Here is a 17,378-nt window from a genome sequence, read left to right as displayed (position 1 = left end):
AGCTGCATTCATTTCAAGAAGTTCTTCATTACTTTGTTTAGATTGGTAGGAGCGATGTGTTGTCTGGATGTGTGATTCTCCTCGAATGATGCTTAGAAGATTCTGAGACGGATTGGGTTGCAGCCGAAGGAAATCCTGATTGATATGGACAAACTCAGCTTGCACGGCCTGAGCCAATTCTACATCAAGCTGGAAGAGTCTCAGAAGACGCGCAAACTGACTGATCTCATGGACATTCTTGGTAAGCAAGATCAACATAACTTTCACTTGTACCGATTTCCTGTACAGAGTTCAACCAAGTTGTTATTTTCGTTCGTGACAAGCGAAGGTGTCACTCTCTGAACAAAATCCTCCAAGAATCCAAGTTTCCATCCATCGAATTGCACTCAGACATGGATGCCACTGAGCGGTAAATGTCTGGTTGTAGCGCTTTTGCTTTGTATGTGTCTCGATGATGGCCCGGTTTAAGAGGTTGAGTGTCCCACTGACGTGGTTGACGCTCCCTCCCGGGTGCCTGTTGGCCTCTGATTTGCTGATCGAAACCAACACAGTGGGTATTATAGATTGCTGATGAGATCCTATTTCTTCCTTCGTGTTTCTTTTTTCTAACATGTGGTGACGTTATCTTTCCAGTATTGCGACATACAACAAGTTCAAGAAGTTCGAGGCTCGCATCCTGGTCACAACAGGAGGGAGAGGGAGAGGGAGAGGAAGGGGAGGGAGAGGAGAAATGGGTAGAGATTCGACCTCGTCCTCGATGAACTTGAAGCTGTGCTTGCCACTTGGCATCCAAACCTGCAGGTGGACTTGAGAGAATCACAGGAGAGGGGGGAAAAGAGGAGGAGAAGGGAGGAGAATGGCAAGGGGGAGGAGGAGGAGAAGGGAAGGGGGAGGAGGGAGGGGGGGGGGGAAGGGAGAGGGGCAGGGGGAACAGACCTCTCCTTCCCACATGCTGCCGTCCTTGGAGCGCTCCAATGGATGCTTATAGATGAGTCAGTGGAATCAAGAGATGAGAATAATGAGAGAGGATGGGGGGCGGGGGAGGACAGAGCAGGATGGAAATGGACAGGAAAATCATACAAGAGAAGGGGGAGGAGGACAAGGGAGGGGGATGCGAGCGTTCCAAGCGGAGAACAAGGAGCGGAGAGGAGAAAAGAAGATCGGTGGGAGGGAGGAAGGTAGGGAGGAAGGCAGGGAGGGAGGGAGGGAGGGAGGGAGTAGAGGGTAAGCCTACCTTTTCTAACCAGTTGGACCAGGATCCGACAACGGCCACCTTGAACGCTGTTATCCTCTGGGGGCTCCTCAAAAAGACCCGTCCTGACCTTGCGGCATGCAGAGCTGCAGCGATAGCGGATGCGGACGGGAGCAAGCCTTTCCTTCCTCCTCCTCCTGAGTTGGCACATGTCAGGAGAGGGAAGAGGGGAGACGGGGAACGAGAGGAGGAGGGGGGGTGGGAGGGGGTGCGAGAGGAGGTTGCAAAGGATAGGAGGGGAGGAGGAGTGAGGAAGGGAGGAAAGGAGAAGGAAGAGAGGAGTATGCAGAGGAGAAGAGGAGAAGGAAGAAGAGGAGAGGGAAGAAGAGGAGAGGGAAGAAGAGGAGAGGGGAGGGGAGGATGGGGGGGAGGAGGGGAGGAGAGAGGAGGGGAGGGGAGGAGAGTCGAGGGAGGAGGAGGGGAGTCGAGGGTTGGGGACATAGTCTCTGTCCTCACTTCTCTTGATTGTGTATCATCATCCTGTGCACATCCATGAGGGTCTTGAGGTCCACGAACTCTTTCTTCATGGTCGTGATCAGCTGGACCTGGAAGGACTCGATGAGCTGGGAAGGTGGTGGAGAGGGAGAGGGCAGGAGTAGCAAGGACGGGAAGTCGAGCCAATGAATCATAAGAACACATGTAGAAGTGAGGGAGGAGGTGGGGAGCGGGTTGGTGGGGGAGGGGAGGAGGAAGAGAGGGGAGGAAGAGAGGAGGAGAGGACGAGGACGAGGAAGAATGGAGAAGGAGTGCGGTAACCAATCTCTTCGTTGGCGCCATCATCGTTGTCTCATAAAACTTCTTCGCCTCTTCGTCAAGCACCACTTCACCCTCCGCATCTGTGGAGGGGGGAGGAAGCTTTCTGCCCGTGACAGCCTCCCCTCCTCTTATCCTCATTAAGTCTACTCGTCCAACCTCAGCCACCACGGTCTTCTGCGCTCTTCCCCAATCACCAGTCCTGGCATGCAGGCCTTCATTCCTGTACGAGCCGATGCAAACTTCTGATGAGTAGGCGAGGCAGGATAGCAGCATGAACAGGGTAGCATGAATGGACTTGAAGCTCCTTTGGTTCTGCATCACGACCAGGAGGGCGAAACCGTAGCTTAAACTTCTTTGCTGATGTAGGGTTGCTGATGTTACGAAGAAACACTCCCCTCGCCACGAGAGAGAGAAGGTACGCTGACGTCAAGTTCCAAAGATGGCGAAAATATCATCTGTCAGAACAATGGGTCACAACAGGAATCACAAGTATCTCAACTCTTTCGGCTTTGTAGAGATTCATCCGCCTCTTTCAAGGAAAGAATTTATGTGAAACCACTATTTCCATTTGACCTTTCATCGAAAAATTCCCTACTTGTCCATCCTCAAATCTCCTTTCGAATGTCCCAAAATTCTGCAATTTACCCCCGTACACCCCCATCATTTCCACCTTCTTTCATCATCATCTCAGATGCCATTTTCCAATTCTGCTTCGAACTATACTTGAAATATCAGTGCGATGTTGCTTCTGCCCATTTTCAGTCTTCGTCTCTCACCGCACGCAAGCTCTGAACATGCAGCCCCTCCGCTGCCCCGATCGAGCCCTACCTGTCCTCTTCACCATCCCCATCCTCTTGCCTAGGAGCTACTTTTCTTGTCTTGGTCTGTCTGTTTACTCTGCTTGTCTTCTGACTTCTTCTCTCTTCCATCTCTGCAAAGTTGTTCTCTTCCATCAGCAACATATAGTAGTAGTAGCAACTTCCCAAGCCATGTTGAGTGGCCAATAAAGAGTTTGAATGTAGGGGGTGGGGTGTTTTGGTGCAGAGTACACGGGTGGGGTTATGGCACGGGTAGTGAGCCACTCTAGATTCTGATCATTATTATTTGAAACTTTGTTATACTTATGATTAAATTTGAAATTTTTATGAAAACTTTCAAATATTGGAAGTGTTGTGGGGGTAGTACGTGTTGCGGCGAACAATTGACGGAAGGGTAGGGTCCTTATCTCCAGGATGGTACCTAGGGGTGGGTAGGGTGAGAATAGGCCCATCAAATTTGAATAAATTCCACGCCAATTCAAATAAGCGTGATAGAAAAGTGGAGCCCAGTGCCGCAGTGCCGGCTGAGGCCGCTACAAGGGCACGGCCCGGCGTTGTGATGTCAGTCGCGGCCCATCCGGCCGGCCGGTATCATTGAAGTTCAATCGGCATTTCCAGTGGAGCCCCCGGGGGCCCGGGCCCCCTTGCCCGCCGGCCCGGGCCCGGGCTCAGTGCTACGACCTTCCCATGATTCCCGGAACATTTTTTTAGTGGACACCACCCCACCTATGGATCAAGTTGACATGCGTCGCCGAGTACCCATTGATTGTCTAATCTTGTACCCCACCTTTTGATCACAAAGCTGATAACCCCCACCTACTCAGGCGATCAAATAAACTTATTCAGTGACCCCTACCCCAGAGACAATCAGCCTTGCACGAAACGGTCAGGTACCCGGTACTGAAACAGGGAACAAGGCTAGAAATATACCGGTCCTTCAAATGGCATACTAAGCTGGGGGTAGGGTGGCCACCAGGTTCGGGGGAAGATGACTGAACGCTGGTCCGGAGGAAAATTGTGTACTTGTTCATTGAGTGGGTAGGGGTACCCCGATCAAAGGCTAATGGTGGGGTCATAGCGTATGAGATTTGTGAATTCTGAAGGGTGGGTGGGTTATGGAAAGAGGGTGGTGCGGTATAGAAGGCAGAGGGTAACAAGAATGTACCATGGGCAGGCTTCATCATGGCAAGAAAGCGCACGAGGAGAGGGAGGGTGGGAGAGAGGAGACAGTAGAAGACAAAGAGGAAAGAGAGAGGGGAGGACCAAGAGGAGGAGAGGAGTAAGGTAGAGCAGGAGCAGGAATGGAAACATGCTTCTAGAGGCAGTGACAAACAAATCAAAGTGATGCAGTCAGGACGTAGCCTCGGACAGCGAATTAGTGGGAGAAGATGGCGGAATATCAAGACAGTAATAGAATCTCTTGTTTCATATTGATCTAGCTTGGGAAGTAGAAAAAATGATTCGATCCTATTTGAATGATCCACGAAGCAAAGTTCATGCTGCTAATCAAAATTCTTGTTCACAGATTTTCAGCAAGGCCATGTCACTGCGATGGGACAAGGTTGGAAACTCAAGGTATATCGAAGAGTCTCAAGATGTTCATGATATCGTGACTATGCACCCAGTGGTGAAATCTGGATTAAGGAAAAACCCATCGTCGACGCTCATGAACGATTGATCAACAGCGTGCGTTCGACCACGTGATTTTGTTTTGCAAGACAAGTTCTCTATCTGACATTTTAATCTTCATAGGACATGGAATTCCTCCGGATCCCCAAGATCTGTAGATGATCTAGAAGATCACAATGGAACCGTATCAGTGCGCTACAAGGTTCTTGCGGAACGTGCTGTGCACGACATGGAGGAATGTACTCGGCGCCTGGTGGAGAACGAAATGCAAAGAGAAGCTGCGATTCATGAATTGGAAGTCATGAAAAAGAAAGTTCTGGCTTCGCAGATGGAGAAGTTGGAACTGCAGAAAACTGTTCAAGCTATGCAGGTTGACTTGGCCAATATTCGATCGGCAAATGTCACTCTGTACGACGAATTTGAAGTTATGCGACAAGGCCTCCAAAGAGAATGCATCAAATCGTCTGAGTTGGCAGCTCAGATGCATGAAAAGGACATCGTAGTTTTAAAAATTCAGCGTGAGAATGAGGCTTTGAAGGACACCTTGGCAAGAGCAGGTATGACCGCCACTGAGTATGGTTTTTCGTGCCTGATTTTCTCAACAGAGGGCATCAACTTGCGTTTACAGGAGCAGATGGCAGAAATGCAGAGACAAATAGAGCTACTATCTATCAGGAATGGAGTTGCAGAATCAAATAGATTAAGACTCATCAAGCGGACAGTAGCCAAGTGGTGCTCAACAACTCTGTCAAAATCATTTTCGGCTTGGAAGAAAAATAGCCATCAAGTCCGCATTGCTAGGAATAGAGTGAATCAGTCACTCCGTAAGTGGTTGAACAAAGAGAAAATACAAGCGTTTGCAAGATGGGCTGAAGTTACTTCGAAGACGAAAGAAGTGAAGGCGAAAGGGAGGAAAGTCATTTGGCGCATGCTCAACGCATCACTTTCTAGAGCTCTCGATACTTGGAGATCTTGTGCCTTGAACTCCAAGAAGCAAAGGCTCATGATGAGGGGTGTTTTACTTCGTTTGATGCAGACTGCGCTGTTTACAGCAATTGAGCGTTGGCAAGAAGCAACGAAGGAGTCCAAGACGATGAAGGCGAAGGCGATCAAGGTTGTACAGAGGATGCTGAACTCCACTCTTGTGATCTCGCTGGAGCGGTGGAGGGAAGCGGCGGAGGAGTCCAAGACGATGAAGGCGAAGGCGATCAAGGTTGTACAGAGGATGCTGAACTCAACTCTTGTGATCTCGCTGGAGCGGTGGAGGGAAGCGGCGGAGGAGTCCAAGGCGATGAAGGCGAAGGCGATCAAGGTTGTACAGAGGATGCTGAACTCAACTCTTGTGATCTCGCTGGAGCGGTGGAGGGAAGCGGCGGAGGAGTCCAAGACGATGAAGGCGAAGGCGATCAAGGTTGTACAGAGGATGCTGAACTCAACTCTTGTGATCTCGCTGGAGCGGTGGAGGGAAGCGGCGGAGGAGTCCAAGACGATGAAGGCGAAGGCGATCAAGGTTGTACAGAGGATGCTGAACTCCACTCTTGTGATCTCGCTGGAGCGGTGGAGGGAAGCGGCGGAGGAGTCCAAGACGATGAAGGCGAAGGCGATCAAGGTTGTACAGAGGATGCTGAACTCCACTCTTGTGATCTCGCTGGAGCGGTGGAGGGAAGCGGCGGAGGAGTCCAAAGCGATGAAAAGCAGAGCGATGAAAGTGATTCAGAGAATGAAGAATGCTTGTGTAGTGGAAACATTCGAGCACTGGAAATCTGTGATCCCACAGAAGGAAGAAGAGGGTAATTTGATGATTGCTAATGCTTTCTGGTTCACTCATTATTTGCTTCTAGAATCAGAGGTTTTGTTGCATCCTGATACCATGTTGGTTGTTTCGAGGAGAAACTCGATCAGCAAGATGAAGGACATCACCTCGAAGAAGGCTCGCAGCGAGGAGACAACCTTCGCTTAGGTTATGAGCATGCCGTGTGACAGTAAAATTGAAGTTAACTTACCAAGTGGCCGCACGACCGCCTGGGTGAGGCCTTAGGCGTCGTGCTCTTCGGGAGAGCATGCAACGTGCTGAGTCGGAGCTCATTCCAACGCACCTAGGGCGAGCCCTGAGGAGGCAACGTCGACGACGCTGACCTTGTCGAGAGGGTCAGAAGCTTCACGATGCGTTATCCTAACTGTAGGACAGCTCAGAGCAGACAGGGGGGTTGCACCCATGACGCTATCCGCGCGACATGTCGGCAGGCGAGAGGAGACTGGTTGAAGCCTGTGACGCTCTAGGCGAGTCGAGTCAGGAGTCCAAAGCCGATGATGGTTCCTGGAACAGAAGAAGGAAGCCAAGACCCCCAATGTCGAGACATACACCGACACTGAGACACCGAGGAGACCTCCTTCATCTCCATGACTCTCCTGGGCATCTCCTCGGTGGATATCAAACAAGAGGATCACCTCAAGAGCAAGTTGAGGGAGCTTGGACTCATAGTAGACTCAGCAAGGAGGACCTCAACGAGCCATGTCATTGAAAGCATTCCTTGCATCGATCATGATAATAACCGCGGCGAATGCAGTGTTAGGACTGTATCTCGCCTTGCATACATGGTAATCCCTTCCGCCTGTCTTCTTCATAGATCGCGTTGCGCGGCAAAAGATAGGCTTGAGTTTCTCTCCATTGCGCGTCATACATGTTACATTGTCTCAGACTGAGCTGTCTCGGGTCTCAAGTTTGGCCTAGACATCTTGCCTAGATGTACAGCATGGTTTCTTTTGTGTCAACTTGGCCCTACAAGGTATCGGCTGATGCTTGGGTAGAGATCTAAGCCGCTGCTAAGGATGCGTGTTGGCTTAAGGCAGGTTGCAGTGATCGCTGGCTCGATAAACGTGCTTGTGCTCGTGCTCAGAGACTGTGGAAGTACAATTTACTGCCGGTCAAAGGATAGATGTGAGACGTCTACCGCATGCATGGAATGAATCACGAAAGGAGCTTGCAGGCTTGCTGACAGCTGAGCCTTGCGATCGACCGTGAATGAAGAGCTGCTGATCTTAGTTTAACGATTGATGATATACATGTCCGAGACTCTACTCATCACAAATAACTGCCGCAGCTGTGGAAAGAATAGTCTGCCTCCATGAATACAAGAGATGAGGACATCGGCGTGTTGGTCACTTCTGATCTCCCGACTGCATGATAGAAACCCCCACAACATCAACCTGCATCGCCTCGTCTCCTCTCTTCCCCCCGTTCTTCTCTAGTGCCCCGCTGTCTTCGATGCGGCTGATCTCAAGCCTTGCAAGCTCCTCCAGCGGTACTAGAAATCCAACCTCCACCTTCCATGCCCCATCTTCCGGGATATTGAAGACTTTCAGAGCCTTCGAGAAGAAAGAGAGTTTGAAAGAGTGCTTCTGCGCCATCGTCACTTGTACAAACATCACCTTCCCCTCCGCCTGGTCCATAATTTCTGCGTCATAGCCTCCTTGAAATGCGCTGATGGGCCTCAAGCGCGTCTTGTCTTCAGGAAGCGTCTCGATGCCTTGCGATGGGGAGAAAATCTCAACCAGGCATTGATCCCAGCTCTCAGTCTGTCTCGAGCCACGGTAAGTCACATTCAGCCATGTTGAAGCTAACTTCTTGAACAAGTACATCTCAAAAAGACTTCCTTTCACTCCCAGATTTTGGATGCCAAGGCTGAAACTCAAATGCCTCACTTGCAACATACTTGCTCACTGGCAACCAGCTTCCCTCACCTCCAACCTCCACGTATGCTATCAATCGGTTGATAGCATACGTCGATAACTCTCCAACGGCGATCCTCCGAGATCTCCTGCTGGGCAGAGCCGGAGAGCGCAGAAAGGCCGACGGGGCTGCCGCTGCTCTGGTAGGGATGAGACATCGTCGTCGCCCATGTGTCGGTTGGTGGGGCCATGCTAAGGGACGAGGGTCCGGGTGTGTCGAAGACCCTGCTGATGAAGCTTCGTGACGATACCAGCATCCACACAGATGTTGCGGAGAACCACAGTACACTGCTCATGCGCGGTTGTCCAGAGAGCTGCTCGGTGACGACAATTGGCCAGGTGAGAGACGCTGGTTCCCGCCGATGGGTCTAAAGCTGTAGCACAACGATCACAGGTGGAAGGTAGCGGCCTGCCCAAGCAGCCCATGGAGGAAGCGGTCGAACCCGCGTGCGAGGTGGATGCTCTGGGTGGAAGGACGAACGTTGGTTCAAGTTGCCTCCGTCGAGAGTACTGCAAGCGCTGCTGAGGGTTCAGAGTCTTCTCGGAGGAGGGGCTCCAGGGGGAACGGGCTACAGGACTGACTCGCTGACTCGGGGGGATAGAGCTCCACTGCGTGACTGCCATGAGCCCGGAGGAGAGCTGCCTGAACCTGAAGCAAGTGCGCCCGCCGCTCAAGATGAGGGGGAAGGGTCTGCATCAACCGTCCTGTGAGGAGAGTCGACTTGTGCGATTACTTTGTGAGCTGCGATTCAAGGGGCATGAAGAGGAGGTCGAGGGAGCAGCTCGAGATCTTCTCCTCCCAGTTCAAGAAGGCGATCACCGCGTTGAGCGAGGCTCAGATGGTTCACCGTGTTGAGCGAGGATCGCAATCATGCGACATCAAGCAGGTAGATGTTCTGTGCGCTTGGAGCACGAGTCTTGTTTGGCCTGCACAGTGGATCCGATGATCGCTATCAACCGTCCTTCATCGTGAGCATGTACGACTCGGGTACGAGGCCCCTCGCAACGATTTCAGCAAGTGTAACTGTAACGGTTTTTGAAACGGTCGAATTGTACGAAGACAGAATGATCGGCCCGCCTCAACCCATTTGTGAGCGTTGGCAACGGCAGCCCTAGCCCGGCCATGGCAGGGAAGAAGCTCTTGACACAGGAAGAGGAGAGTATCATCATCATCATCATCATCATCCTCATCGTCGTCGTCGTCGTCATCATCATCATCATCATCATCATCATCATCATCATCATCATCATCATCATCATCATCATCATCATCATCATCATCATCATCATCATCATCATCATCATCATCATCATCATCATCATCATCATCATCATCATCATCATCATCATCATCATCATCATCATCATCATCATCATCATCATCATCATCAGCTGCTGCTGCAACTGCAGCAGCAGCAGCAGCAGCAGCAGCAGAAAAGTTCCTAGAGTGAGTGTTCCAGGTAGCTTGTAGAGGGAGGTAAGAAGGTGATTCGTTACAGGGGGAATGAGGGAGGAAGGGAAGGAGAGAAGGGGAGGATGATTAAGGGAGGGAGGATGATCGGTCAAAGAGCGAACAGTAATCGTTGGTCATACTTCAAGCTCGGGAGAGGATGCTGGGGGAGGGAAATATGGTTGCAGACTTGCTTGCAAGGTATGATTAGCGGCAGAAGGGAAAAGAATGGTTTCCTTCGTCGTAGACACGTTGAACACGTATGTTTCCTCAGTTGATGACACGTTGAGCACACGTGCTTCCACAGACAGGAAGTGTTTCTTGAAGCATGCGGAGAGAAGTTTGTGATTCTTGCTTACCTGCCGCGCAGTCATTGTTTGAAGCCATGGAGAGCCACGAGCCGTCCACGGACTCCAAGGACCGGGAGGAGCGGATCAGGGCAAGGAGAGCGAGGATACAGGAGAAGGTTGCAGCAAAGCAGACAGGGTCGTCGGACGCCAAGTCGAAAGTGCAGAAGAAGAAGGAGGTGGACAGGAGGGAGGTGGTGAAGGGGAAGGGGCAGATGGCAGAGAGCAAGCGGAGGTTGCAGTCCCTGCTGGAGCAGGGGGACGAGGCCGTGACCAAGGTTCGGGTGGAGGGGGATGACAGCGAGAACAATAGGAGGACCAACGAGGAGGCTCGTCGCCTGGACCGCAGGCAAAAGCTCCTCTTCGAGGCTGAGAGCAGCGCCAGGCGCAATGCTGCGATCGCGATGAAGTGGGCGGCGCTGTTCGAGAAGGAGGTGCCGCTGGAGCTGCTGCATGAGATGGAGGCGCAGCGGGAGGCGTGCATGAAGGTGATCAGTCAGAAGGACGAGCTGATCAAGGAGTTTCAAGGCATCCTCAAGTCCAAGGACGAGGAGTACGTGAAGAGCCTGAAGCGATGGTCCGAGGACATCGACCTCTTGCTTGCTTCGATGACGGAGCAGTTCCAGCAGCAGCAGCAGCAGTACGAGCAGGAGACGGAGGAGATCGAGGCGGTGTTTCGGCAGGAGCGCAAGGAGCTGATCGAATCGAACAAGAAGGAGATGGAGGCGTTGATGGAGAAGAGGCGGAACATGGAGCAAGCGCACATGGAGGAGAGGCAGCGGAGGATAGAGGCCAACCAGGAGCAGCTGCAGCGGAACAGACTGAAGGACAACGAGGCCTACACCGAGAAGAAGATCACTCTAGAGTCGGAGATCCAGAAGCTCGAGCAGCAGCTGGAGGTGATGAGGGCGACGTACCAGCTGAACACGGAGAAGCTTGAGTACAACTTCCGTGTGCTGTCGGAAAGGGACGTGGAGAATACCAACACCATCAATCAGCAGAAGAGGAAGCTCGCAAGGCTGCAGGACAACCTGAGTAGCCTCATGTCAAAGTACAACAAGACAGACAAGCAGTACAACCAAGAGAACATCAACCTGACCGAGGAGTATCGGAGGATCACCGAGCAGTTCCAGGACCTGCAGATGAAGTACCAGCACTTCCAGCTCGCCGACGCCAAGAAGTTTGACGAGATCTGGGGCATGAAGGAAGGGGAGGTGAAGGAGCTGCTGGGGCAGGTGCTGCAGGCGGACAAGATCATCCACGAGCAGCAGCTGGGGCTCTACTGGTACCCTCCTGACGAGGACGCTGTCAACTTAGCGTTTGCCGAGTCGCGGCAGCAGGCGCGGGCCATGAGCAAGAGGAAGGTACAGGACGCGTCGGCGCAGGCGGACAACCTGCAGGCGCTGATGACGGACGTGAGCCCGGAGGTCAGGAGGATGTTCAACCTGCTGAGCGACGAGGGGGGTTCCTGGTGGAGGCGAAGATCAAGGGAGTGGTGGAGGAGATCGCGAGAGGGGAGGGGGAGAGGCTCAAGATCGAGAGCATCCTCAAGGCCTTGGGCATCTCCAGCCAGCAGGACGTAGAGCGGCTGCAGCGCTTCTTCTACTCGGAGGATGAACAGGGGGAGTCGGAGCTGATCTCGCAGGACCAGGCCTGTCTCGCAATCAAGCAATTCCTCAAGGAGCAGGTGAGACGCTGCAGATGCTGCCCTGCCCTGCCCTGCCCTGCCCTGCCCTGCCCTGCCCTGCCCTGCCCTGCCCTGCCCTGCCCTGCCCTGCCCTGCCCTGCCCCTTTCCTCCTCACATCTACCGCAGATGGCGCAGAGCACCGTCCTGACAACAACCTTCCACTCGACGCACGACGAGGGAGAGGAGAGGAAGTCGACGAGCCGCAACATATGGGAGCTGTGCACGTCCATCCTGTCCCCCAAGACCTTCCGGTACCTTCCCTCCTCCTCTCCTCCCGCTCCCCCCTCCTCTCTCCTGCCTTCTCCTCCCGCTCCCCCTCCTCCTCTCCTGCCTTCTCCTCCCGCTCCTCCCTTCTTTCTCCTCCCTTCCTCTTCGTCCCCTGCCTCTCCCTTCCGCGCCTCCCTTACTCTCCCCCCTGCCTTGTCCTGTCGCTCCTCACTCGCTCACAGGGTGTGGACTGCGCTCGAGAAGTTTATGATCAAGTACAACGATATCCTAACAGAGGTCAAACCTCCCCCTTCCCCTCCCTCCCCTCCCTCCACTATTCACTCTCCTTTCCTTTCCATCCATCTTCATCCTCCACCTCTTCTTCAGCCTCCCTCCGGTTTCTCCCTCCCTCCCTCCCCACCTGCTTTCTACCCCCGTCTCCTCCCGTTAACGCCCCCTCCTCCTCCCATCCTCTTCGTCTGACTCGACCTCCTCCCATCCCTTCACAGAGGTCTACACTACTAGACGAGACTCGATCGCTGCAGACGCAGAACGAGGAGCTCAAGCTCTTGCTGTAACGCTGACATGCTGCCCCCTCCCCCTCCCTGATTCTTGTGCAGGAACCAGTACCTTGGCTCGAAGATCAACCAGGAGCTTTACGTTCCTCCCACCGCCACCATCAGCAGAATCGGCGAGACTGCATAGAGAGAAGCTGTCCGATCATAAGGAGTGACAGAGCAAACGAGTGCGACAAGAAGGATCACAGCCTGTACATCTTTACAATAATCAAACAACAATCACTTGTCATCATTGCTTCCTTTCGCTTTGTCCTCCTGACATGTATCCATGTCGTCTACGTCGTTCAACGGCCTGGAGCTGCGGCAGCGGCACAACGTCAACTACCATCAGCTCCTCCCGAACGAGCAACTTCACCATGCACGAAGCTCCTGCCTTGCTCGCTCGAGTTTGCCCAGCTCTGTCTCCAGCTTCCCCTCATACTTCACTGTATTGCAGCCGTTTGCAACGCTCCTACGCCAGGCCTCCACCTTCACACATGCTATCCGTTTCTGCGCTCTTCTCAGCTCCTCAACCTCCTACCCAACTCCATGCCCACCTCAACAGCAGCGAGACGAGAGATGGGAGGACGTCGGCCAGCCTGACGAGCGAGTGAGTCATCAAGCGGTGGTCCCGTTACAGCAGGAAAAAGTCGCCACATCATCAGCAGTCACAGCAACCTTGGCGATCTTCGGCTTCACCGACAGGGGTTTAGCGTTGGGACTCCTTGTCGAAGAACTCCTTCCCCTTGCTGGGGTTCCGTTCGAATCATCTGCCATGTTGCACATGAGCCTCGCAGCCTGCACCCCCGTCGCTAACCTCCTCCGTCGTTGTTCTCGTCTTCCCCAAAGTCGGAAGAAGAGGCCTCCTCGACTTCTTGCAAGAGGTCGTGAGTGTCCAAGTTGGGATACGCCTGTAGCTTCGCTCATCGATCTCGTTCGCTGCTTCCTCCTCCTCCTTTAACCTTTGCAGCCAACACAGAGTTGTGCACAGCCAGGTTCGCTTCCGTCAGGGCGGCCACGCCCTCCTCGAAGGAGCTTGAGGGTCTCTCGAGCTGCTCGACTGCACACAGCATCAGCAACAGCTGGATGTGCCTCAGCGTCGCAGACCTGGCGAGGATGTGGCATTCGGTAGGAACAGGCTGTGGGAGCTCAAGGTCTCATCCCTACCATACCAACGGCATCACCGCCAATCGACCACAAGCGACGATATGACGCACCTTGCCGCTGCGTACTCGCGCAGCCTCGATCGGAGCTGACCAGCAGCGCCTGGGAAACAATTTCCAGTCACGATGTTGGCATGGAATGAACTTCTCACCCGTTATGTCTGCAATGCGGCGAGCATTTCTAGTCACATGCGCTGAAAGAGCCTGAAGAAACGGTAAACGATCTCAACCAACACGTCAGACCGAATCGTTTACCTGGACCCCTTGAGAAACGACAGGAAGGAGAAGAGAGTTCACAAATCTCCTTTCACTCAGAGAAGAAATAACCTGTCAAGACCCATCGTCAGCATCCGGGGGCAACCGACTTTCGGCAAGTTCACTTTGGCGCTGATCGGAGTGGATGAGTGCTTGTCGTGCTTCTTCACTATCTTGACGACAGCCATCAGGTTGAAGGACGCGAATCTGACACATTCGATTCAGTTGGCAACGAAGAATAGCCAGTGAACATTTACACCTCTCCAGGTAACGCAGCTTGTCGGCCGAGCAGTTCAATGCTTTGATCAGCTCTTTGTTGTCCTCCTGGCCATCTTCGGCCGCGGCGGCATCACTGCAGGTGGAAGGGAACGAATAAATACTCTGCTCAGACACACATCAAAGTCCACTTACCCGTCTGCGGTGTCACCAGCATGGATACCACTTGTTGACCCAAACACACGAGGGCACAACTTGTGACTGTACGAGTCGAAATATTGTGATTCCTTCGCTGCAAAGAACTCTTCCACCCGGGCGATCTCACTCTCCAAGTTCGTCATAAATATTCTCTCCTTTACATACAGTTAGGAATACTTGAAATCAAATGCCCAACTTGTCTGACCTGTTCTTTCACCTCTATTTCTGTGAAACCCGGAGCACCAAGGTTCCTCAACAACTTCTTGAGACGCTGTAAGAAACAAGGCGTCAGTTTCCCTTTTCCCCAAACAACACGACGCAACAGAGAAAGTAGATTCAGCAAAAGCATGTGCAATGATGAAACTAGAGATGTCTCGATCACAACCTTGTAGTTGATGAAGTAATCTTGCAGCTCGATCCGAGGGCCAACAAGGCAAGACTTTTGCTCATCTCTCATCAATTGACCGAATTTCATCCTCGGACAAGGACAAGGCGAACAGTTATCCTGGACAGAAGAACGTACAAGGCACTTGCAATGAGTTCGAGTCCATCATGTACTACATCCGACGACAAGCAAGCGGATTTGCTTATCCATGTTGGTGAATAACACCTCCGATGCAAATAGCCTCTTTCCGACCAAAAACCTCTCTCGATAAGGATGGGCAAGAAGGTGTTAAGGTTCACCCCACCCTAGCAACATGTCAGGAAACGACCAGCGACATTCTCATGCAAAAAGCTCTTGGGCCTCGCAATTTGCTGAGGATAAATGTTTGGAATGGGGTACCTCACTCGTCTACCTAACTTCGACAAGAAGACTCAAAGCACCACTCTCAATCTCGCACAGTCTTGTCTCTCTCAAGAGTTCAACTCTCCCATAATACCATACGTTCAAACTATACCCAAGATCGGTGTGTTCGGTCCTACCTGAACCTTCCTCAGAATGAGAAAAGTATCAAGTGACATGATTCACAAACTCATTCAATCTACTTGCGCCTTCTACCAACGTCAAACTCTCTCACATTTCCTTCTCCTCCCACTTCAACAAGTCCATTGAACCTGTCGAGATCCCCTAGATGAGTTGACAGCGCGGAGTTTCGTCGCCTTGCTCTTCCAACCCAGTCCTCATACGGGTTTTTTAATCTCTCCATTCCATCTACAGTCGTTCTATCTTACAACAATCCATGCACCAACCAACATAATCTCCTCATATTCACTTCAAACCGGCCTGCATTTCTACCCCGCACCCACGATCGCACCATCGTAGTGTTTTTGACTCCCTGCTCACCGTCACTACTCACAAAACCCTTGCTGTCAAAGTTCTCCTGCTGTGCGTTTGCTTCTCCTTATTGTCCGTCCGACCATCTCCTTTCCACTCTTTGGTCTATTGAAAACTATTCTCAGTGCCTCTACCCTGCACTTCACCAAGTCCCCACCCTGGATTAGCGGCTGCCCTTGCTCCTGCTTTCTTTTCTGTCAGCAATTTTCCGATCCCAAGCTTTCTTCTCTACCAAATAATCATCCTTATCCCTCCAGACCTCCTCCTCCTCCTCCTCCTAGCTCAGCTTCTGCGACAGCGCTGTCCTCCATTCCCTGAGACTGCCATTCATCTCCTCTCATCCGATAAGATGGGCCACCCCCAAAAATCTCACAGTACCCACCCCTTTCATCACCACCCACCCCCTTTTCCCCACCTTACTCTGATGAAAACTACCACCCATCACCCCCGTCCCCTAATCAAATGACCCCACCACAACGCGTTTTACCTCACTGACCCACCCCACACTAGACCAGAACAAATCACCCCCTATGTCCTGCCCCACGACCACGCATTCACATCCCTTCACATCCACCCCCCCACCCCTGAACCCCGAGACGGCCTCCCCTTCCAGTACAAATCTGAACAAACAATAAAATCTCAATAAAATTCAATGAATTCTCGTACAAATCGTTTTCTGACCCACATAAAAAATAGTTTGCAATCGAACCCTACCCCTACCTGGATAGACTTGGAGTGGCGGCTCCCGAAAAATTGCCCCTCGCTGAAGATCACTCCATGGGACCTACCCCTGTAGTTCACCCTCCTATTCGAGATGAATATATATAAACTATATCTTCAATAGATATTCTATAAATTGCATGCTCCACATTTTCTAAATTGTTGTATAGAATCGTTGTACATAGCGGAGAGTTCTCTTGTACCAAAATTACACAATTTGTACAATTATATAATTGATGTAAACTTTTAAAAGAGTTTTGTGATCGGCAGCCGACCTCAAAGGTGGGTGGTCGCCACCACTTGGGCAATTATGGAAAGGGTAGGCAAATATTGGACGGGGATAACCGGGTACTTTTCCGAGAAATACGGGGGTATTCAGAAGGGGAAGGGTGTCCAATGAAGGATTCTGTGGGTGCCAATAGCAGTAAAACGAGCTCTAGTAATCGACAGGGGTAGGTGGAGGAGCAATTGTAACTTTGTACAATCACTACGGTGGAGAATGAACGCTGAGAAGGGGGTAGTGGTGATGACCCCACCTATAGATCACCACGAATCAGGATCCCCTACCCACGATGGTATGGGGGCAAAAAAACACAAGGGGTTGCAAGGAGAGGGAACCCCTATACCAACACTGAAAAATGAGGGTAGTAGGCGGGAGAAAGGGGGTGGAAAGTTCCACCAGGACACTCGATGGTACATTTTCTATTTCACGGCAGGGGTGGTCTAAACATTGGAGGGGTAGATGGGACGTAGGGGGATCTATCTGAACATGAAAAGACAATATTACAGGGCTCAAACTGAGCGAAAAAACGTCATTTCGAGTACAATATTTTTTTTCAACATTGTAGCCTCAAATCATGTGGTTTCGTTGAATCACCATTCTCAGCAGACGTATCCCTGGACCTTCTTGCAAGTCGTAACTCATCCCCCTCATTTACCACCACCCCCTTCGCCGCCGGGGCCAGGCCGGGCCGGGCCGGCCCAGCAACCGGGGCACGGAGCGCCGGGTGGTGGAATCACTGAGGCGTGTACGGCCGGAGTAAGAGGGGGATGATTGTTCTGAGTCTGCTCTCTGCTCCTGCTTCCTGCTCCTGCTTCCTGCTCCTGCTCCTGCTCC

The 17,378-nt window shown here is 52.1% G+C and overlaps 6 protein-coding genes across 6 annotated transcripts; 3 read left to right on the top strand and 3 right to left on the bottom strand.

Moving 5' to 3' along the window:
- Positions 1-144: 144 nt before the first annotated feature.
- GUITHDRAFT_112694 (hypothetical protein) lies at positions 145-413 on the top strand (the record flags this gene model as incomplete). The annotated part of the gene is made up of 2 exons (XM_005828146.1): positions 145-241; positions 289-413. The coding sequence occupies 2 exons, from the start codon at positions 145-147 to the stop codon at positions 411-413; spliced, it is 222 nt and encodes a 73-aa protein (XP_005828203.1).
- A 1,291-nt stretch (positions 414-1,704) lies between these two features.
- On the bottom strand, positions 1,705-2,326 carry GUITHDRAFT_112693 (hypothetical protein; the record flags this gene model as incomplete). The annotated part of the gene is made up of 2 exons (XM_005828145.1): positions 1,705-1,797; positions 2,009-2,326. The coding sequence occupies 2 exons, from the start codon at positions 2,324-2,326 to the stop codon at positions 1,705-1,707; spliced, it is 411 nt and encodes a 136-aa protein (XP_005828202.1).
- Positions 2,327-4,684: 2,358 nt separating this feature from the next.
- On the top strand, positions 4,685-6,415 carry GUITHDRAFT_142144 (hypothetical protein; the record flags this gene model as incomplete). The annotated part of the gene is made up of 1 exon (XM_005828144.1): positions 4,685-6,415. The coding sequence occupies one exon, from the start codon at positions 4,685-4,687 to the stop codon at positions 6,413-6,415; it is 1,731 nt and encodes a 576-aa protein (XP_005828201.1).
- Positions 6,416-7,614: 1,199 nt separating this feature from the next.
- Positions 7,615-8,166, bottom strand: GUITHDRAFT_112691 (hypothetical protein; the record flags this gene model as incomplete). Its single annotated transcript, XM_005828143.1, has 1 exon — positions 7,615-8,166. The coding sequence occupies one exon, from the start codon at positions 8,164-8,166 to the stop codon at positions 7,615-7,617; it is 552 nt and encodes a 183-aa protein (XP_005828200.1).
- Positions 8,167-10,193: 2,027 nt separating this feature from the next.
- On the top strand, positions 10,194-12,682 carry GUITHDRAFT_159902 (hypothetical protein; the record flags this gene model as incomplete). The annotated part of the gene is made up of 6 exons (XM_005828142.1): positions 10,194-11,288; positions 11,435-11,668; positions 11,796-11,920; positions 12,119-12,173; positions 12,386-12,450; positions 12,497-12,682. 6 exons carry the CDS (start codon positions 10,197-10,199, stop codon positions 12,579-12,581), a joined length of 1,656 nt encoding a protein of 551 aa, XP_005828199.1. The 3' UTR covers positions 12,582-12,682.
- Positions 12,683-12,954: 272 nt separating this feature from the next.
- On the bottom strand, positions 12,955-14,917 carry GUITHDRAFT_164432 (hypothetical protein; the record flags this gene model as incomplete). The annotated part of the gene is made up of 13 exons (XM_005828141.1): positions 14,651-14,917; positions 14,471-14,536; positions 14,263-14,420; positions 14,111-14,203; positions 13,977-14,058; positions 13,852-13,923; positions 13,749-13,800; positions 13,651-13,699; positions 13,541-13,596; positions 13,396-13,493; positions 13,251-13,344; positions 13,112-13,203; positions 12,955-13,032 (listed from the first exon to the last, which is right to left on the bottom strand). The coding sequence occupies exons 1-13, from the start codon at positions 14,738-14,740 to the stop codon at positions 12,955-12,957; spliced, it is 1,080 nt and encodes a 359-aa protein (XP_005828198.1). The 5' UTR covers positions 14,741-14,917.
- Positions 14,918-17,378: the final 2,461 nt, after the last annotated feature.

The sequence above is a fragment of the Guillardia theta genome (genome assembly GCF_000315625.1).
Source record: "Guillardia theta CCMP2712 unplaced genomic scaffold GUITHscaffold_61, whole genome shotgun sequence".
NCBI lineage: Eukaryota > Cryptophyceae > Pyrenomonadales > Geminigeraceae > Guillardia > Guillardia theta.
This window is presented reverse-complemented; position numbering and strand designations above follow the sequence as displayed.